Source organism: Thalia democratica, chromosome 4 (genome assembly GCF_965202585.1).
Source record: "Thalia democratica chromosome 4, ktThaDemo2.hap1.1, whole genome shotgun sequence".
In the NCBI taxonomy this organism is placed as follows: domain Eukaryota; kingdom Metazoa; phylum Chordata; class Thaliacea; order Salpida; family Salpidae; genus Thalia; species Thalia democratica.
In genome coordinates this window covers 13,375,271-13,397,140 of record NC_139168.1, presented here as the reverse complement: position 1 = coordinate 13,397,140, position 21,870 = coordinate 13,375,271, and the positions used below count along the sequence as shown (strand labels likewise).

The following is a 21,870-nucleotide window of genomic DNA, read 5'->3' as shown; positions in this document are numbered from 1 at the left end:
GTTTTTTGTTCGTTTTTAATAAACTTTCGTATGACTGATGAAAAAAAGCCAACCGCTAATGGCTTCAAAAAATATTTTGCGATGGTACAAAGCATTGTTTCCGTATTTATTGATACTTATCATTCATCATCGTTCTGTTATTTCGCATTTTATCTGTAATTCAATTAGTAAATACTCTGAACCTATCAAAACTTAATCTGTTAGATAATACATTGAGATAAATTGCCTTTTTTTTCCAAACTTCGGTTATTTAAAATTATCAATTTTTCATCTTTAATTCAACATATTTTTCATATATTTCATAATCACTTTAGCATTGCGCCTTGCTTTAAATAGGCCAATATTTGTTATCAAACAGCCATATAGCAAAAGTATTGAGAACTTTACTTTCTCATACCTCAAAAATTCATTTGTCGCATCATCAGAAAACATTTTCTTATGCAAACAATGAAGTCTTTCATATTTATTTGCTTTTACAAATATTATCTTAAACGAGAAAAAAAAGTTTTGCCAAGCTTTAGTTAACCTTGATATAATTTTAACGAAGTTCTTTAACAGTTTGTCCATATTAGTCTTCATAACAGTCATCTTTTTTAACAGTTTTGATAAGTTTTTTATAATTTTTTAAAATATAGTTTTTAACTTAAGCTGAGCATTAATTCTACATAAATGTTCAATTTTTCCAGAAATTTATTTCTACTGAGGATCTCATTATTCATGTTAACAGAGCGAAACATTTAAGCAAACTCGAGAACCAACAAACTAGTACTTTTTGAAATATTAGTATAATTTGCAACTTTAATTTTAGAAATAATTCAATTTTTTTTATTTACAACTTTCAGGCGCTGTCGAGTACGAGGTGTACATCAAGCTTAACAACGAGGAGGACTTGGACTTCGCCAGGTCCACCAACAGATCGGTTGTCATGGTGAGGGGCCTGTCGTCGGGTGTGACGTACCAGTTCGCGATCAGGACCATCGCCGAGTCGAAGAAAGTTTCCGAAATGAGCGAGCTCTACACCATCACCACGCGTTAGAATTATTAGTACTTCAAATTATCAATTAACAAGGTTCTATGACGTCAAACAGTATAAAACTTATAATATGCTTTACTTGGTCTGTTAGAATTATTTTAACAGTACTTTTAATTATTTATCAAAAAATCAACAAACTATTTTACGTCATACGGTATAAAACTTCTGGCTTGCTTTACTCAATCCGTTTTAGTGAAACTAAATTGTACTTTTTCCTTCCTCACAAATTTTCTAAGTTACCCAACGTTGCTTAACTTCTGAAACAAAATGTTTTACACTAAAGCTTTGACAGCCAGAACAAAACAGGTGAATTGCGCGGTTCACTCAGAACCTTTCTAAGTTTTGTAAATTTTTGTACGTGATTTGTTTTAATTGTTTAAACTTTTAACAGTACCTGAAGGACCTAGTTACCTGGAAACCATAGAGGTAAGGAGTAGTGATGTCAAGCTGGAATGGGAGGATGTTCCAAGTTAGTTTAAAATATAACTGACATTTTTTTTTGATTTTAAAAGTATATATGTGTTTATTTGCTACTATAATTTATATAGCATTACCAGAAACAATTTACTACTGTTTTAATCACTTTAAAATAAGGTTTATTTGAATTTAAAAGTACTATTTTCTATCATTAAAACATGCAGCTTTAACTGATAATAATAGATTTTATAATTATATTACGCTAGTCATACTACTTGATAGTAATTTTTACTTGAAATAATCTTCTACTTCAAGCACATGCAGTTTTGTTTGTAGTTAAAACAAAATTTAATAAAACTACATTAGTACATATAAACAAAATCAAACACTAATTCAAATTGTGAACGTCAAAGTTTTGTTCGTCCTTCAAAATAACTATTTCAACTTTATATTGTAGAGATTTTTTAAACCTTAACAAGTTTTAGTAATTATAAAGAAACAAACTTGTACTGATGTTTGTAACGGTTACCTTTAACTATGTGTAAATTTTAAAGTTCAACAAAAAAAGTTTTAGTGTGCCAACTCACATTATAACCAGGTGCGGAAAAAAGCTTAAAATCGTAGTGCTTCGCTATTTTGATAAAATTTTACAAATTTACCTTAAAAACAGACTACCCCTTTTGCTTATGATGACGACTTGATTTAACTAAATGTAAACTAAATAAAAAACAACCGTAACAGGTTTTAAAGTGTGTTCATGTGTAATCTCATACTAAAAACAAAAGCGGAACAGTAATAAGTATTGTTAAGATACCATTTGTATGAATCAAGATAAATTGTAAACTAAATTAAAAACAGTTTCTTTTAAAAAAACAGTTCATAAATGTAAAACATAAAAATAGTAATTAAAATTTCTCGCAGGCGCCATGGAGTACAAGTTGGTGCTGACGTGGGTGAACAAGGAGGTGTCGGTGGTGACCACTGAAGACAACAGCGCAAGTTTCACGGGTTTAGTCGCAGGGAGGACGTACAACGCAACAGTGTTCTCCATAGGAACGGGAGGACGGGTGAACAAGATCGAATCTTCCAACACCGTGTTCACCACAAGTTATTGATAATTTTTATATATTTATTTTCTTTTGAACATTTTAGTTAAGTTATGATCGTTAGTGGTATTGTTTCGACAGTTTCAAATAATAAAGCTTGTGTTCGACAAGAAGTTTTTGTAAAAGTTTTTAATAAATTTTTTGCTCAAGGTTTTGACATCAACACATCCATCTACAATAGTTAAATAAGTTAGGCTTGGTGTAGTTAGTATATAAAATGCTTATTCAACTATCAATTTTTCAGAACGAAACCATCAAAGACTGTATTTTAAAAATGTTTTACTTTTCTAATACCTTTATGCTTAAACATGTATAACAACTTTTATTTTCAGTTCCGGATCCGCCCACAAAAATTCGAGTTGCTGATTTTTCCGACTCCAGCCTCACTATATCTTGGGAGGAAGCAAAAGGTGAGTTTAATTGTTTTTATTTCACATTAACATTATGTAAGCAATCTTCACCAGTGTATATTATCCTTGTTGAAAAAAAAAACTGAGCTTTGATTAAAGTCTGGATTGTTTGTTTTCTTTGATAGTTAATCTAATTAATTGAATGTAGTACACAATTTTTCACAAAGGTTCGCAATAAAAATCAACATAAAAAAATTCGTTACTCAAAATTACCTTGAATTTTACAAAGTTTAAAATTCAAAATAAAAAACAAAACAAACAAATTCGTTAATCAAAACACACACAGGTGCGAACAGCTACAAGCTGTTTTTGTACGAAGGAGACAGCGAACAGGGGAAGAGCTACAGGGTGGCGGGGTCGTACGAGATCAACACCAAGGTGTTCGAGAGGCTGAAGCCCATCACAAAGTACAAGATCGTTCTGTTTACTGTCAACGACGACGGTAAACTGAGCAGCCCTTCCAAAGACGTCATTGAGTGGACTTGTGAGTTGTTTTTAATGGTTGAAAAACTTCGAGTGTAAATAAATCTATTTAGTTTAATGTTATTTTTTTGATCAAACATGACACACATTTTTAGAGGTTTTGAGCACTTTAATTTAAATATAGACTTGTGTTGCTTATATTTTTAATCATGCTTAATACTTTTCTCTTAAACTTCATTTTTATATAAAAAACAAATACTTAGAGGTTTATAGCAGCCTGAGTACAAATTCTTTGGTTTAGGTATTTAAATTAAATACAAATTGTGTAGCTTCTACATTTAAAAATTGTAAATATGTTTTAAGCTTGACATAATTAATATAACATTTATAAATTTAACTGTTTTAAAATATTAATAAATTATAACAATCAACAGTGCCTCAAAAGCCACCAAAACCGGACATAATTGAAATTACTGATAAGGAAATGGTGCTAGAATGGACTGTAATAGACGGTAAGTATATTAAATAAGTTGTTGAGTATTTTAGGCAAATAAAATTATTCCATTAAATGTTTTAATAAAGGTGTGAAAGAGTTCGAGGTGGTTGTGAAAGAAATCGCGAACGTAAAAGAGAAGAAAGAGCTAACTACGCCTCTTTCTAACGTGACCATAACCGGTCTGAAATCAGGAACTTTTTACGAGGTTCGATTGTACGCGGTCGGAATCAACGGGAGAAAAAATCCGCAGTCGAGTCCTGCCATGTCCACGCAAACTCGTTAGTTATTTGTTTATTTATTATAAAAGACATTTTGTAGGAATAAAAATCAACTATGCTTTTCCAGTTCCCGCAAACTCGTTAGTTTGTTATTTTTCATATAAAAAATTAAATATGAATATAAAATCTATGAAGGTTTAATAATAATCAAGTATGAAGATGCTATTGATTTAATACTTTATAATAAAGTTTTAATTTGGTTTTGATAAACTCTTTTTTTTTCTAGTGCCCGCAACCCCGAAAAACTTCAGGTTGCGAAAGTTCGCCACCAACAGCTTCAGTGTTTCTTGGCTTAGAGTGTACGGTTAGATTTTAAAATGTTTTTTTTTAATAAACTCTTTTTGATACTCAACGTTTGGAGTAGTTTTTTATCAGTCTTCAACAAAAGTTATAGTAAGTTTTTTTTGATACAACTGACTATGTAAAAAATAAAAAAAAACATTTTTCAAACACTTATTAGTTTACACAAAGTACCATTGATTTTGAAAAAAATTTTACTTTTATTTATGTTACCAAAACCAACATACTAATAACAATCCTTTATCATTTCGCCAAGTTTTGATTTTTTATGTAAAGTTACACACATTTTATTGAAAACGTTGAAAACATTCCATTATAACTTTTCTTTTTTTTGCTTTACTAAAATTAATAAACTTACTATAAACTTAACATTTCGACAACAGGTGCGCGCAACTACCTGGTGAACGTGTACGACTACCAAACTAACAAACGTGTGAAGCAGCTGAACATGGGAGGGGTGTGGTCCACTGTGAGGTGGCTGAAGGCGGGTGGGAGGTACCAGGTGGAGGTGAGGGCAGTGGGACACGATTTCAGGAGGGTCGGGTTCCCAACAAAGAGGATTGACGTGTACCTAGGTTTGTTTTGAATTTTAACTTTAGATAAATCAAAACATGTTAGCCCTTTGGTTTTATTTATTTTATCATTTTTTTAATTCATTTGGTTGACCATTCCTTAATTTTGAATATAAGAAAAAAATCGAATAAAGTATTTTTAAACCAACAATAAACTTAACTTTTTTTTTTATTTTCTCACGAAGAAAATCGACGTCTACCTCGGTCAAAGTTGAATACTGATTTTGATTAAACGAGTTAAAGTAATGCTTGTTTGTTTCTACATAAAATTTATTTTGGCTAGTTGAGTAAAAAGTAAAATTGCGTGCACTGAGTTATAAACCAATAACATAAAAACTTTGCAATTTTTTATCTAATTAAAACAGTTTTGTTTTAAAACTTTACGGAAAAATAAAATTAATCCATTTTTAATTTGAAAACAAAAAGTTTCGAAAGAAATTAAAGTTAAGTAAATGATGTTTAATAAATACTGTCAAAGAGAAAAAAACTTAAAAATATTACTCACAACTTAAGTTTGAAGTTATCTTTACTAAAAACTGTTATCTGTCTGATTACTTGACAGTTTATGATAAATATTTATACATTAATAATTACTATGTAGTGCACGCAAAGTTCAAATGTTAAAATTAACACAACATGCATCAAAATGAAGTTTGCACAAGTTTCAGATTATATCTTGTTTTATCTTGTTTTTGTGTTAAGTTTTGTTTATACACTTGAGCAATTGTAAATTACTTATTTGTTTTATCTTAATTTTTGTTTGAAATTAAAAATAAATGTTAAGATCCTCTTCCTCCAAATAAGCCGAAAATAACGAGAGTTGAATCAACAAAACTCGAAGTTTCTTGGAACAAAGTAAACGGTAAGTTCATTTTTCTTAACTTAAACAATTTGTTTTATTACTGTTTGAATATATTATTTAGACATTTTAACTTTTATTTATGTTTACCTTAAACTATGGAAATAGTTAAAAAAAATTATATTTATATCTCATTAGTAATTTTACTTTGACACCTAGAATCAACTAATGGTCATAAAAATAATCGTTCAAGTTTAAAATAGAAAACTTTTAGTTCAAGTTATAACGATGATAAACTAAAAAAATCATAAACTTTTATTAAGTTTTTTAGCCGATCAAATTTAAAAATAAACATTATTTTTTTTCCAACCAGGAGCCAAATCGTTCATCGTGGAAGTCAACAGCCCAGTAGAGTCGACCGAACTCGAAACCAGCACCAACCAGATCTTATTGGAGGACTTGCGACCGGGGACCAGGTATAACATGACCGTGTACTCGGTGGGCCACACCCGCGCCAACACCAAGCCCGCCCCAATAGTCGTTGCCATGACGGCGATGACGCCCCCAGCGGAAATGTGGAAGTGGTCGCACGACGCCACGTCCGTCTACGTGGGCTGGGACGAAGTTCCAAGTTTGTTGAGTTTTTTGTGTGAAGTTTGATTACATTGATTTTATTTCTTTTCAAGTCGCTTTAAGAATTTATAACTTTTTTTTTGTATAAAAGTTTCGACCATGCGCAAGTTGTAATGATATAGTCTCACTTAAGCTTTATTTCATTGTTTTTTTCTGTGGGTGACTAAAATTTAAGCTTTTTAAAATATTAACATAACTTATTGACAAAAATTAAAAAATAAAAATTTATAAATTATCAAACTTTATTTTATGGTCAACGATAGTTTTTATTTAAGAAATAAAACTGTAAATCCACAAAAACAAAAAACTAACTATTAAAAAAAAGAAGCAAAAGAAACTTCAGTTTGTATCTACTTTGTATTCTTTTTAAAACCGAAATAAACCAAAAACACTTTCAAACAAAAGAAGCACTTTAAAACGCAACAACAACAACAACATTCTTTTAAACTTTCACATTACATTTATAAGCGTATGACCTTTCATATCATTTATGTTTGTACTTCAAACAGATGCAGCTGTCTTATAAACTTTCAAAAAAAATATTAACAAAAGTTGTTTTATGAATTTATAATCATTGAAATCAATTAAGTGTATTTTATGGTTTATTAAATTTTATTTCTATAAGAAAACAATCTAACGGTAAACTCACGTTAAAACTTAAAACAAAAGATGCACTTTCAAACGCAAGCGCGCAATACTAACAGTCTTTCGAACACTTCCACCAAATATCTATATTTATACTTGTGTTGCCAACAGACGCAGCGGCCTACCTGGTCACCGCGCAGACTGTGGACGAAGAGAGCAACTACTACGACTTCTACCAGAAGAACTACACCACCAGCGAGGCAAACCTGAGGGACAAGCTGGAACCCGGGACGTTCTACAGGATCACCGTGCAGACCATCAGCCCCAGCTGGTCCACGATTAGCGAGAGGGGCGGTCATGTGGAGCTGATGACCCGTTAGTTTGTTAACAAGATGATTTTTTGTTTGTTTTTAATTTTGATGCTTTTTAAAGTTGTTTACTTAGAAAAAGGTCTGATAATTTTTGAAAAGAAAAACCAGAGTATAAGAATGCATAGCAAAAGACGTTTTTTAAATTAACTGTAAAAGTTTTTATAATTTAAAGCCTTTGAAGCGATAACTTGAATTCATGACCCATTGGTTGTCAACTCAAGCTTTAAAATGATGTTTTGTGATTTTTATATTTAAATGCCTTTAAAAGTTGTTTACTACGAAAACAGATTTATTAGTTTTCAAAGTAGAAAAATATTTTAATCCATTGTTTGAATAAGCTTAGCAAAAGATGTTGTTTTTATATAAATTCTAAAAGCGTTATAACTTCAAACCATTGATTAAAATTACCAACTTTATACGCACTTAATGGTTTTAACACATGTGATAGCAATAAAGGATTGAAATACTTTTAACTACAAAATTTGAACTTTAATCCTTAAATTTTAAGTAAGTAAACCAAGTAAAAACGTTTGATACTTTTCACAGTGCCAGAAAACCCGGGAAAAGCTGAGACATCTCAAGTTCACGTGCATTTCGTCGATCTGCAATGGCCCGAGGCGGCAGGTACGTTCAGTTTCAGCTGCGGTAAAACCCCCGATGATAATCCGCTATTTTGCGCTTACCGACCCGAAATTACTCGGCTTACTGCAGCTTGAGTTTTTTCTTTTGTATGTCGTAATTTCAAGTTTAAAGTCGTGCTGAGTTTTGGGCGTTTAAGTACTTATTACAAATTTTATGGTGGCTTAAAAATTTACTTTGCAGTAACGGTAATATATACTTTCAGTTTTAATATGTTTTTTCTAAACTGTGAAATTTTATAAAAATTAAAAACGACAGTGGTTTTTTAAAAGTTATTATAAAAACTTTTTTTGTGTTCTTTAGATAAAAAGCAATTGGAGTTCACAACTTGTTTTTTTTTTGGGTAAATAAAATTCAGTTCTTATCATTTTAGTTGTTTTAAACTCAAAATCGCTCCTAAATCAGGATTTTCCAAAGTTGGCAATATCGACATTTTACGGGCGATTTCGGCTATTAAAAGGCGTAAACTAGTAATGCAGGGAAAACTTAATAGATAATTAACTAGTGAAGGGGTGATAAATAAATGGAGACATTTAATTTTTATTTATCTGCTATTCAAAAATAAGTTTGGAAAAACCAGTTATAGAAACAAACACACAATAACACTAATTACAAAACACACAGGTGCTGCCTACTACATGCTGCACCTGAAACGCCTCGAAGACAACTCGGACACTGAAGTGAGGGCATCTTCGAACAACGCCACTTTGGACGGCTTGGAGGCGGGAACCGGGTACCGCGTGTTCACCGAAGCGTACAACAGGATGGGCGGGAAAGCGGAAATCCCCTCGCTCGCAACCGACTTCGTAACGTCACCGCGGAAAGTGGACGATTTGGTTGTGAGTGACGTCACCGATGACCTCATCAGCCTCAAATGGAGTGGAGTTAAAGGTTTGAATATTTTGAATAAAATATTTTTAACTAGAAAGTAAAACTTAACCACTTTCGATATGTAACTTTATTCAAAATATTTTTTTATATATTTTAAATAAAGTTCTTTTATTGTTTAATTTTGCTTATTTCTATGTTTTATTTATTTTGTTTTATATATTTAACTATTTTTTTCTTTGCTTTATTAAAAAACATCGTGCTTTTTAATAGCAAAAATATACAGTACAATATAATTTCTGTATGATTAACTTCCTTTTGATTTTATAAATTTAAAAAACACAAAATGTTTTAATCGGAATAATTCTTTTTTCAATTTAGGAGCGAAGTTTTACTCTTTGGAGTTGTATGAGGAGGAGGAGCTGATAGAGGAAGAGACGATCAGTGAGACGGAGATCGAGTTCTCAGGGTTGAGCTCCGGCACACAGTTCCGAGTCATGCTGACCCCGGTTGGGGTTAACAACGTTAAAGGGGTTGTGCCAACCGAAATTGAGGAAGCGACAAGTAAGTTTGATTTAAACATTTTTTATTTCTTTAATATTCCTAATAATTTCTATGGTAAGTTTTCAGTAGCAAGCCTTACAAGTTTTCCTATCCTTAACTTTTATTTCAATTTTAATTTAATGAATAACTTTAACAGTTCCTTTGGAGCCAGAAGTAGAAGTCGACTTGATAAAAGAAAACTCAATAACTATCGTTTGGCCTGATATAAAAGGTATATATTTAATATTAAAAAGTTTTCAATGTTGATTAGTTCATAAGTCACTATTAAAACATTCATAAGTTTAGCAATTTTGATATAAAACATTTTTAGTTTGAAGTTAATATATATAAACAGTCGTGGTATTTAGATTTTTTATATAAACAAGTTAAAATTATTTTACTTCATGTTGACAAGTATCAGTTTAATCTAGTTAGCGTAATCCAAATATAATTAGCTTTAATTAAACGCGTAATTACCAGCAGAAGATGAAACAGTCGTTAGCACGTATTTACACCATGATCAAAATAAAATGAGCAATTAACATGTTTATTCTGACACGTGCTGCTATTTTTGAGAAAAACGCGTTTTTTAAACCGTAAATTCAATCGGCTTAATTTTCCTCACAATTTTCTCATTAAAAGTTAATAAACGTTACAAAGAAAAATCTCCCATGACTTAAATTTTGCTTCATCAAATTATTATTTTATTTGCTTGGATTTTTTTTTTGGTTGCTAACACTTAATTTAATTATATAGGAGCAACTGTATACAAAGTGGTTACCAGTAGCGACGTGTTGGTGGAACCCATGGAAACCACGACCCCTGAAAGCAACCTGACGGTTACCGAGTTGTTGCCAGGAACTTGGTACAGTTTCGTCGTGTACACAATTGATGCCAAGCAACGGTTGAGCTTGAGGGGAAGCTCAGAACTCAAAGTTATGACAAGTGAGTAGTAGGTTGTAGATAATAGAAATACTAAACACAAGTATCTGAGCGTAACTTTCTTTAGATTTTCAGTTGTAACGGTTAAGAATTGAACTGATATACTTTTAATAAGGTTTTAAGTAAAGCTTTTAAAGTAATAGCGCAATAGTTTAAATTATGAAACTATTGTGCTAATATGAAAATTTGTCGAGTTATAATTATATTAAGTTTACATTAAGTGTAAAGCTAGCACAAATAAACAAAACTTGACTGATTTAAAACTTGAACTAAAGTAAAAGGTTACACGTTTGCTCTAAACTTTTATATTGCAATTTTTAGTACATAGCTGTATAAATCTTGTTGTCAATTTTTCAATTTCTATAAAGTATTTTTATTATTTTTTGTTTTCGTGTCAAAGTTAAAAACAACAACATATTTCTTTTAACGAATTACATTGGCTGTTACTTAACTTTAAGTAAAAAATACGGTAACGTTAAAAAACACATTACAAACACTCGATTGTTTTACGAAACGCCAAATTTAAAAATGATTTGACTAGGTCGTCATGTTAACCATGAAAATTGCTAATAAACTAGACAACAGGGTTTAAAATGTCATTTCGATACTTCTAAAACGCCGATCTAATTTACAGAGCGCATTTAATGCACAATACATTTCTTGTGCATTAGCACACTAACCGTCGAAAAGAGTAAACATGTTTTTAATAAACGAAATTTTATCTAGCCCCTGCACTGGTGAAAAACATTACTTTTGTGGAAATTGAAGAGCGCTCGTTGGTGATTAGCTGGAACCCAACAAAGGGTTAGTCTGTTATAAATTTGTTGTTAATAATATACTTGCGTGTAGTTAAATCATTAGCATTAAAATTAAGGGATTGCCTAGTAGAAAACAAATAAATTGTATATGTCTACGGTATGAATTGAAATTTTATGTTTAAAATATGAATGAAATGTTTGCACTAAACTTAAATTTTTAATGTTGGTTTTCTAAACTTAGTTTGTACAAAAGCTTATTTAGCAATAACTTTGCAAAGATTGCACAAAAAAAAACGAAAATATACATAAGGTTTAACAATACCTTTTAAAAGTTAAAACTTTTTTTACTTTATAAGTAAACAATTATTTTTTCAATCAATTTTTAATATTTTTATAACGAAACATACAGGGGCATCGTCCTACCATATTGGGTTATCCACGTCATCTAGTTTGGTCCAATCAAAACAGACAACTGACACGTTGGTTTCATTTCCCGCCCTGGAGAGTGGTACCAAGTATGAAGTTGAGATCAAAGTTGAAGATCTGAGCGGTCTCGTGCAAATTGAAGGGTCTAAATCTTACATGTTTACTCGTGAGTTGTAAGCACTTAAATACTTGTAAACACATGAAATTTTTTGAGTTTTTTCTGCTTTACTGTAGGTAAAATTAGACTGATCAAAAAAAAAAGGTTTTTACTATGCTAAACATAATTTTTTAACCACTGTACTCAAAATTAAATAACATAAAAACAAATCGTTACTTACATAATTGTTTATTGAAAATGTTTAAGAGTTAAAAATGTGTTTATTGCCTAAAGAATTTTATAACAAGTTCATTTTTTCAATTATTATTCAAGAAAATGTGTTTTGTACATGTAAATTACTGTTTTTATAATTTGTTGAACTATAAACTATAGTTACTTTAGTGTTTTTTCAACAAAAGCACTTAATAAATTAACTTTTTATTTTCAGTTCCTGAGCCTGTGGATGTAATTACAGCCGATAACATTACCACAAACCAAATGCTCTTGAGTTGGACAGAACCAAAAGGTATGGTTTACTCACTTTCCCAATTTTAGCTATCACTTTTTTACTTAAGTTACAGCTCTTCATTTTCGTAAACATAAACAATTAAAGTTAATTAAACCAGCTAAAGTAACAAGTTAGCTTTAAACCGACCTTTTTTTGTTTTGTAGTTTCAAGTTTATATACAACTAAAATTATACACAATTAAACTTAATGCTAACAGCTTTATACTTAGTTAAACAAATATTATAATTCAGGCGCGTTGAAATACAACTTGGTTACGACGACACCCGACGGAGAAAAAGTTTTGGAAATAAACGATGCAGAAGTTCTGATTGAAAATCTCGTGGCAGGCAGGTTCTACGACTTCGAGTTGTATTCTGTTTCTATGACCGGCATCGAAAACAGTAGAGCAAGTCCCACATTGACAATACAGACTGGTAATGTTTATTCTTGATCGTTATTTTTTGTTTATTTTCTTTTAGTAGCATGTAAGTCCTTCAGATTTACGATGTTTAATAATACTTTCAATAAAACATTACAGCTCCTTTATCACCGGATACTCCTACCTTCTCTGATGTGACCGTTTCTTCGTTTACTGTGTCTTGGAACTCAGTTTTTGGTTAGATATTTATAAACAGCTTATAAAATTGAAACATTTATAAATAAGTAACTATATAACTTCTAAGCGTCATTAAAAAACACATTAACTGAAACATTTGTATAGTTCTTATATAAAACAGAGAATGTTTTTTATATAATTTGTCCCAACAAAATAAGTTTTTACTTATTGGTTCTCATAAAAGACTCTAAAATAACTCCGATGTTTATTTAGATCAAGTATTACAGCTTTTTTTATATGACGTTACAACGCACAGGATCGAACGGGTACGACGTCTACGTGACGTCAGCGGACGGGGAAGAAGACGTCAAGGTCGAGCAACTTATGACGTCACAATACAAATTCGAGGGCATGACGGCGGGAACGGAGTACCACGTGAGAGTGGTCACTAGGGGTCAGCAGAGTGGCAGGTTCAGCGAAGCGAGCGAGGTAGCACAGGTCAACACAGGTGCGTACGAATATGACTATTATTTCGTGTTCAAATTCCCCATGTTTGAATTTTATTTTTGATAGTAAAATAGTTTTTGAATTTTTTAGTTCCTTATCAAGCTTTAATAGAATTTAAGTACAGCTGTATTTTTAGTTTCCTAGATTAATCAGACTTTTAGTTCCGTTTTTTTATTTTAGCTTGTGACCAATATAATGTGCAAGTTTTATGTTTGTTTTTTTATTTTCACTGTATGCTAAAAACATAAAAATTATACATGAAAACTAAAAAAAAAATTATTATTGCTTTATTTTAAATAAAATTTTCATATTGTTTGTTTACTAAAAATCGTATAACTAGGTGTTATAAATTATGCTTTTATTATAGAGTTTTTCGTCCCACACTTACAATTTAGCTGATTTGTATTTTTATTACTAATGAGATTATAATGGGAATTTAAAAAATATACACACTTATTTCAAATTATAATAAATATTTCGTCCTAATTTAGTTTAAGCTTAGTGCAGATTAAACTTCAATAAATTTTAAAACTAGCGTCTTTGGTATACCAGGCTAATTATTTTAGTAAAATTTTAAATATTCTGGTTTTTATGGTTTAAACGAAGATTTATCTTAACTAATCAAACTTTGAAAGCTGGTTTAACTATTTCAAAAAACTTTGAGATAGTTTTGAGGTTAATATTTACAAATACTTGTTCAAAAAAATCTTTTATTACGTAACTTTTAACAGCATACTTATTTATTTGTAATTCTTCTTGCTTTTGAATAAAATAAATAATATTTTATAACAAAGTTGATAAAATGTAGTTAACTTAAGGTTTTAAATGTCTACTGTTTGAAAAGCTTCAAACCTTTTATAATGTTTATTTAGCAGAATTTAAACATTTTCAACTGTACTTTTATATGTTAGCTAAAACTCTTTGGGAAGACAAAACGTTTATTTTTAAAAACAAACTGCTGTTAAGCTTTTGAACAAACTTCCATGTATTACGAAATCAAAAAATCTAAAACTTTTTAAAAGATAACTATGGTATGTATTTTTTGGTTTTGAGTTTATACCGAAAAACAGGATCAGACTTAATCTTAAGCAAAATTAAAAGTTGTTTTAATCAGTTTTATTTTACTTATGATAACATAATTTTTTGATAAGCTCTGTTTTCAATTTATTTTATGACTAAAAAAAAACAACAGAAGAAAAGTAAAATTTATTTTTGATGTTTTTAATAGAATTGTTTTGATTTTTCATAAAGTTTTTAGCTTCGTATTACAATAATAGTTTTACATATTCTTTTTAAAAATGTTTACAAGTAATTATTAAACTAGTTTGAAATGTTTGAGTAGTTAAAAAACCAGTTATAAATACAAGACTAAAAAATTATTTTTCAATAGTCTTCAATACATGCAACTAAACTTTCAATCTTTAATCTTGTTTTAAACAAAATTGACTGTATTACTCTATTTAATACCTTGTAAAACATTTAACTTGGGTTTTATAAACTGTATTTGTTTGCTTTATATGAATAACATAAACTGTTACAAACATTTTGAAAAGTTTTTTATCCAAATGTTTTTTATTTTGTAAACAGCTAGATTAACCCAGTAAATTTATGATATAATAAAATTTTCAATTATTTAATAAAAATAACTAAATACAAAATCCATTGTTTGAAATCACGTTTAACGTCAAATTTAGAGACGTTTTTCCTTAAAAAATAAATTTATATTTGATTCAGAACAAGCTTAAAAAAAATCAACATCTTTATAATTATCTGAAGTTATTTAAAAAAATGTTTCTGTTTCTTTGTGTTTAGACAATACTTTAAAACATCAAGTTTGGTGCTTTTCTAAAATAAAGCATATAAACTACTTCAAAGGTACTTTTCACTATTTTTTTAAATTGTTATTTCCAAACCATCAAAGCACACATTGAAAGCCCGAATGTTTGTAACTGATAGTTTAAAAGCTTTGGTGTATGATAAGAATCTAACTTTCAACCTAAACTTCTACTTATCCAATTTTGCAGTTTGTCAAACTCCGGAGAAACCGAAAATTGTCGAAATAACAACCACAAGCGTCACTTTTGAATGGACGGACGTGAAAGGTTTGTTTGTTTGTAAAAGGTTATAAGAAAAAAATTCAAAAAATTAAATTTTATAACTAAAAACCTGATGTATTTTTACCAGTATTTATGCATCTGACATTAATAAATATTTTAAGTACAAATAACTTAATGTTTGTAAATAATTTTTGGAAAACATAGTGCTTGTTTATCAGTGTTTACATTATCTGACATAAAAAATATGTATAAAATGAAATATGTCACAGGTGTTGTGAAATACGATGTAGAAGTTACGTACGCTGGCGAAATCAGCTTGTTTTCAACCGAATATTCCAACATAACCGTCAACAATCTGCTGTCTGCCGAAAAGTACACATTCTCTGTTTACTCCATTGGCGTCAACCAAGTTAAAAACGAAAACGGGAGCAGCCCAATACTGGTTCAAATCGGTATTAAGCTATATTATTGTTTTTGATTTTTCAAAATAACATGATTTATAGAAAAATTATATAACACTATTCTAAATCTTTGAACTAGTCGATTTTAAGTTTAGCTTTAAAATATATTTTTATACCTCTTAGTATATAATGATAGCTTCAAAAACATTATATTTTTTAATAAAATGTGTAAATATATTTTCATCAAACATAAGTGCTTGATAATAACCTTTTAATTTACTACTTAAATATGCATTTTTTTCCATACTTTAATCTACAATTAGCATACTGTTTACTGACGATAAAAAAAGTACAAACAAAGTCAGCACCAAACAAAAAAAATACATAAAAATTACAGTTTAAAGATAAACAACTCATTAAACAAAAAATACAAACAAATGAAAACAGCTCCGGAAAGTCCCGAAAACGTCGAAGTTGTGCAAGTTGAAACTCAATCACTAAAACTCAACTGGACCAACGACGATCGGCTTCTTTATGACGTCACATTGTATCAAGAAGGTGACGTGGTGCAGCAGCTGGCAGGGAGGAGGAGCCCCCTGGTGGCGAGGTCATTGTCGCCGGGGCAACGGTACGAGTTTGGGGTGGTGGGAGTAGGGGAGACGGGTATCAGGAGTGCGGAGAGCGAACTGGTTCAACATGCTACTTGTTAGTTGAAGGAAAAAAAATAACTAAACTAAAAATTTTATTAAAAAAATAAAAATGAACAGAGTTAAAAAGGACCTTAATTTTTTTTATTACAAGAATATCAATGTTAGTTGATTGATAAAATGATAATTAAGTGAACCTGACAGATTGAAAAAACAGTAGTCGTGAATTTGGTAATAAAAGTTTTTAGTTTTAAAGATGCTTTTACGTAAAATTATTTTTCTAATTAACGTGTAAAATTTTAATTTAGTTTTGGTAAAATCGAGTAAACTTATCTACTAACTAGATTTAGCAAACGCTAATTCTTATTTTTTTAAATTTATCTTTTAAACTTCTAAATATAATAGTAACAATATATTTTCTAAATTGTCAAGACTATTATTCTCAAGTTAACACAAATTACTTCTAAAGATAATTTAATATAAAGAAACGATATAACTTTTCATTTAAAGTTCTATATTGAAAACTTCTTTCGTAAACCCACATTTCATTTAATTTATATTTATCTTTGATGTAAATTCATATGGTCAACTTAATGTATTTTTAGTGCCGGAGACGGTTACAAACGTGGCCATTACCGACATCAAAGAAAACTCAATTCAGGCATCCTGGAACGCATCGCAAGGTAACAATACGTTTCTCTATCTTTCTGTAAAACAAATTGAAGTGCAATTACTCAATTTTATCCACCAAAGCTGTCCAAACTACGCTCAGAAATATTTATCAAATTAACTTATTTCAACAAATACTTTATGCGCTCTCACAGGCTATATTACTTGTTAACCGAATACACGGTAGCGCATTAAATTTTATTAAAATAATCCCACGATGTATCTGGTTACATAAATTTTGACAGCCAGCAACTGATAACGTGTTTGCTACAAAATTTGTTGAGGAAGCAATTAAGTTGTCGAAATTCTTCTTGTGCGTTTTTAATTTAATAATACTAGTTTACAGTTTAAAAGGTTTGTAAAAAGCTTTCGTATTTATTACTGTAGCTGTATGTTTGGTACCTTGATTTAAATATTGTTCATAAAAAAACTAAGCTTTTGCTGCAGACTCTAAAAATTTTATACTTTTTTTTAAATGTTTGCGATTTAAAAAACAGTTTTGCTCCGACGCTTAATGCATTCTGCGAAAAAAATATTTTAGCAACACTTCAATTAACCGTTATGCTAAAAAGACGAAATTTATATATAAATCAAAGTTTAGCGCGTTTAATTTGATACAAAAGGGATACATTTATGTAATTTGTCTTGGTTAGACACCCTCGGGCTTTTAAAGACAAACGGCATTTGCAGCGGATTAAAATAAATTGAAAGTAAGCAGATTTTTCCGCCTATTATTAACATTTTTATTAATGTATTTGGAGTTTACTATAAGGGTAAACTTTAAATACTTTAATTACAAAGTTGCTAGTAAAAGGTTTTGTTATCATTGCATGGAATAATAGTTATAATTAGTAATAACTAAATTAATTAGTAATTTATAGTTATTTTTATAAACTTTTGTATTATGTCAAGAATAAAACAATTTTTTAATGTTAAGCTTATAATCAATCAAATGTGTCAATGCTTATCTATTTGTTTATAAACATTTTAAAGCACTATTTATCTTGGTAACGTTAAATTGAAATGACAAAATTTTAAATAACCGAATAAAATTGTTACCTATAAAGTTTTAATGACAAACATTTGTACAAACTCCTAAATTTTTAATCAGTAATTATAAATTTTAGTTTTAGTTTGGACTACAATAGAAAAGCTGTAAGAAAACTTTCTGTTTTATTTTTATTATAAAGCTTATAGTTAAAAACTTATCATTTACTTGTTCAAAGTACTATAATTAGACACAAAGTTTAAGTACTTAATTTATAAAAGCTATTTTCATGTGAAACTAGTTTCAGTAAGAATTGATTCTTCTTTTTTAACAAAAAATTGAACTAATATAACGACAACTAAACATTTTAGAAGCGTCGCGACTGTAATGAAATGTACATAATCTGTTACGTATTTTAATTTTTGAAACTTGACCATAAAAAAAAACAATTTAGTAATTTCTATCTCAAACATAACTTTTATCCTAATAATATTTCGTACCTAAACTTTTCAAGTTTACTTAGTAAAACATCCTAAAAATTAAGTTTGTGATAAAAAAATGTTTTTAGAATCAATATTTTTTATTTAAACTAACAAACCACCAACAGGATCGCAATCTTACCAGCTGATCGCGAAGAGCAAGATGTACGATGACGAGGAACACGTCATCCAGACATCTTCCACGAACTCGATCATCCGAACACTGAGGGCGGGTCACTGGTACTCGTTCTACGTCGTCTCGATAGGACTGGACGACCTCACCAACCGACACCCGGAAGAACTAGCTTCTGTACAAACGGGTACATTCTATTAATTGCTTTAAAATATCCCATTTAATAAAAATACTTTGTTTAGTGTCCTTATTGTTCTGCTTTTTTTAAAAGTATCTTAGAGTCGTAAAACGTTTTTTACCAGCACTACAAAGACCCTTTTAATAGTTTATACACGTAATAAATATAGTTATTAGCTTTGTTTATGTTACTTTAAGGTGTGTACACTGTTTGTACTTTGAAGTGGTAGTAGGAGTTTTTAAGATACGACTGTTGGTAGTCGAACCAATTTGAAAAACTGAAAACATCAGTAACATTTAATCATTTTTTTAGTTCCTCTGCCGCCAACTGAAATAGATATAGACCTCGTGACCACGACAACCATACAATTTTCTTGGAAAGAGGCACACGGTTAGCAACTTTTTGTTTATTTTAAATTACATAGCTAAAAACAAATGATAAGTTGTAATACTTTTATAAAAAATACCTAAGTTAAATATAAGCAGCTTACTAAAATTTTGAAAGTACAAATCTGTTTTGAGTTTATTATTAAATATCAGCAAAAACAGGCAAATTAATAATAAAAAAACAACTTTTTACTATTCATAAAACTAATTTTTTAATCTTCCAAATAAATCTCAACCAAACAGGAGTTTCTCACTACGAAATCGAAGTGACGGCGCTGGACGACGATTTCCGCACCACCGAGCACAGGGTCGTGACGTCACACGACGATGAGGTGGTGGTGCGCCACCTAGTGCCCGGCGTGAGCTACATGGTGCGGATGACGTCAGTGGGTCAGGAGGGGAGGAGAAGCGCACCCAGCCCCAAGATATACGAGTCCACCCGTATGTTTTGAATTTTGAATTTTTTTGTTAAATTAAATTTGACTGCATCCTGGTTTGTTGCAAAATTTTTTTTTACAATATGAAATTTGTTTTTTACCAAGTCTGAATGTTCGTTTTCAACTTGATTATTTTATGTTAGTTAAGTTTTGAATGTGTGATGTAAATTTTGCTTAAAACATTATTATAAGCCAAGCCAGAGTGCCTTTTTCATCCGCTGGTCTTCCAAGTATACCTTTGTTGTGTTTTTGTAATTTAAAAGTTTTAAATATAAATTAAACTTATACTCGTTTATTTCTTACCAAATATTTATTCATTTCTTTTCACAGATCCCGACTCAGCAACCCAATTGAACGTGAAAGATGTGAGCTCGGATTTTGTTTCAATAAATTGGCAGCCTGTGAGAGGTTTAAATTAAAGTTATTTGTAAGAAATATTTTTTAATCTGCCAAACTATACTTTGTTTTCAAGTATGTGTGGTAATCATTATGTGCGTTTAATTATAAATGTTCCAAACCTATTGAAACAGACAGACTAGTTTAAATGTTTACGAGAAAACACCTAGAAAAAGTTTTCTGCGATAATATCAGTAATTATAAAAACCAAAAAATTTTTAACCGAATCACAACCCTATATGCTTTTTATGCACATTAAGCTCAAGCTTTGCAGTGCTTGAAAACAACTACAGCTTATTTCCAACTAATAACAAAACAGGCGCGAGCGCTTACGAGCTGTTCTTTCGAGACCCCGTCACGAAGAACAAGACCCTGATAGCGAGGATCAAGGATACCAAGCAGGTGATTGAGGACCTAGATCCGGGTACCTACTACACCTTCGTAGTGTTCACCTACGATTCCAAGAATAGGACGAGCAACCTCGGCAGCAAACCGCTCACCGTGCAAACTGGTGAGTGCTTAGTTTGATGAGAAGGGTATTGTTAATCAAAAAAAAAACTGATAAAGTTAAATTAGACCGAGATTTGAAGGTTTAAAGTAGCATTAACTAAAAAATTCTTAATAATTGTCACTAAATAAATGGTTTGCAGCAACGTTTTCTTTTTCCAAATGCAATACGATTAGTATTAAAATAAGTTATCAAAAAGACAAAAATTATGTATTTATAGACGTAGAAATATAATTATATACTGAAACTGCATTGTTTATCATGACGTTTTATTTGTGTTAGTTTTTCATCAGTACTTAAACTAATATTTGTAATGTTTTTACAGTGCCTCTTCCACCAAGTTCGATCAACATAACCGACTATTTTGTCACTAACCTCACACTCAATTGGAACGAAGTTATAGGTATTTTTTTTAATGAAAGTCTGTCATACGTCAATTTATATGGTAAAACTGTTTAAAACTTTAACGCATCAAATAAATTTTAGAGATTTTCTTTAACTATGAACTACTTTGCATTACAAAAACAGTCTCGGTTCGTTAGATTTCCTTTAAGCTTCTCTTAAAATAACAACACAACAACTTTTTTATTTGTTTTTTAACATCACAACAACAAACTGTTGATCACAAAACAAAATAAAAACAGCCTAAAAATAAAATCCCCTGAACAAAGCAACAAACAGTAAAACAAAATGCAAACTCAGGCGCGGTGTCGTACAAGGTGAGGTACGGGTACGTTGGGGACACGGAAGCCCTGGAGAACGTGAACACCACGGACACGCAGGTGGTCATCGACGGGTTGCGGCCCGGGTACGAGTACTGGTTCGGAGTGAGGAGTAAGGGAACAGAGAAACAGCTCAGCGACTCCAGCAGGCTGCTCAGGGATTCCACACGTTTGATTTATTTATTAGTTTATTTTGTAGTAATTAAGAATAAAGTTCTTCTTTTTGAGTTTTTAGTCGAATCTAATTGTTGTACTTTATTTGTATTTAACCAACTGCAACTAATTAAATTAACTTGTAATTGATATTTAAATCAGTTTCAATTTTTTCAAGCACTTTTTTTTTATTTAGTTGTTATTAAACTTAACTAAAAAACTAAAATTTATTTATAGCAAGTTTTAGTTATAGTTAAAAACGAGTAATTCTTTGTAAAGTTGTAATAATTTTGTTTATTTTACAGTGCCTTCTACGCCAAAGCTGATAGAAGTTGAGCCTACTTCAACAACTCTAACTTTTTACTGGCCTGATGTTAAAGGTTAATTATGTTTGCTAGTGAATAATTGTAAAATCTTTATTGTGTGAACTTTTATTGATTTTGTAAACATTGAATGTTTTATAAACTTTTTAATTATTTTGAAAGTACA

The 21,870-nt window shown here is 30.3% G+C and overlaps 1 protein-coding gene across 1 annotated transcript in view; it reads left to right on the top strand.

Annotated features, from left to right (window-relative positions):
* The window catches only part of LOC145833037 (tenascin-X-like), a 40,094-nt gene that overhangs the window by 3,137 nt on the left and 15,087 nt on the right, over positions 1-21,870 (top strand). Inside the window, exons 6-40 of the mRNA XM_082940239.1 lie at positions 843-1,031; positions 1,425-1,502; positions 2,372-2,557; positions 2,889-2,966; positions 3,253-3,450; positions 3,824-3,901; positions 3,972-4,163; positions 4,390-4,467; positions 4,847-5,038; positions 5,820-5,897; positions 6,208-6,465; positions 7,224-7,427; positions 7,970-8,047; positions 8,687-8,953; positions 9,272-9,454; positions 9,591-9,665; positions 10,190-10,378; positions 11,102-11,179; positions 11,543-11,725; positions 12,105-12,182; positions 12,416-12,598; positions 12,703-12,780; positions 13,037-13,228; positions 15,252-15,329; positions 15,554-15,736; positions 16,133-16,390; positions 16,938-17,015; positions 18,597-18,788; positions 19,092-19,169; positions 19,409-19,606; positions 19,933-20,010; positions 20,318-20,509; positions 20,832-20,909; positions 21,209-21,397; positions 21,687-21,761. Coding sequence (XP_082796365.1) covers positions 843-1,031; positions 1,425-1,502; positions 2,372-2,557; positions 2,889-2,966; positions 3,253-3,450; positions 3,824-3,901; positions 3,972-4,163; positions 4,390-4,467; positions 4,847-5,038; positions 5,820-5,897; positions 6,208-6,465; positions 7,224-7,427; positions 7,970-8,047; positions 8,687-8,953; positions 9,272-9,454; positions 9,591-9,665; positions 10,190-10,378; positions 11,102-11,179; positions 11,543-11,725; positions 12,105-12,182; positions 12,416-12,598; positions 12,703-12,780; positions 13,037-13,228; positions 15,252-15,329; positions 15,554-15,736; positions 16,133-16,390; positions 16,938-17,015; positions 18,597-18,788; positions 19,092-19,169; positions 19,409-19,606; positions 19,933-20,010; positions 20,318-20,509; positions 20,832-20,909; positions 21,209-21,397; positions 21,687-21,761 — 5,070 coding nt within the window. The remainder of the gene's footprint in view (positions 1-842; positions 1,032-1,424; positions 1,503-2,371; positions 2,558-2,888; positions 2,967-3,252; positions 3,451-3,823; positions 3,902-3,971; positions 4,164-4,389; positions 4,468-4,846; positions 5,039-5,819; positions 5,898-6,207; positions 6,466-7,223; positions 7,428-7,969; positions 8,048-8,686; positions 8,954-9,271; positions 9,455-9,590; positions 9,666-10,189; positions 10,379-11,101; positions 11,180-11,542; positions 11,726-12,104; positions 12,183-12,415; positions 12,599-12,702; positions 12,781-13,036; positions 13,229-15,251; positions 15,330-15,553; positions 15,737-16,132; positions 16,391-16,937; positions 17,016-18,596; positions 18,789-19,091; positions 19,170-19,408; positions 19,607-19,932; positions 20,011-20,317; positions 20,510-20,831; positions 20,910-21,208; positions 21,398-21,686; positions 21,762-21,870) is intronic.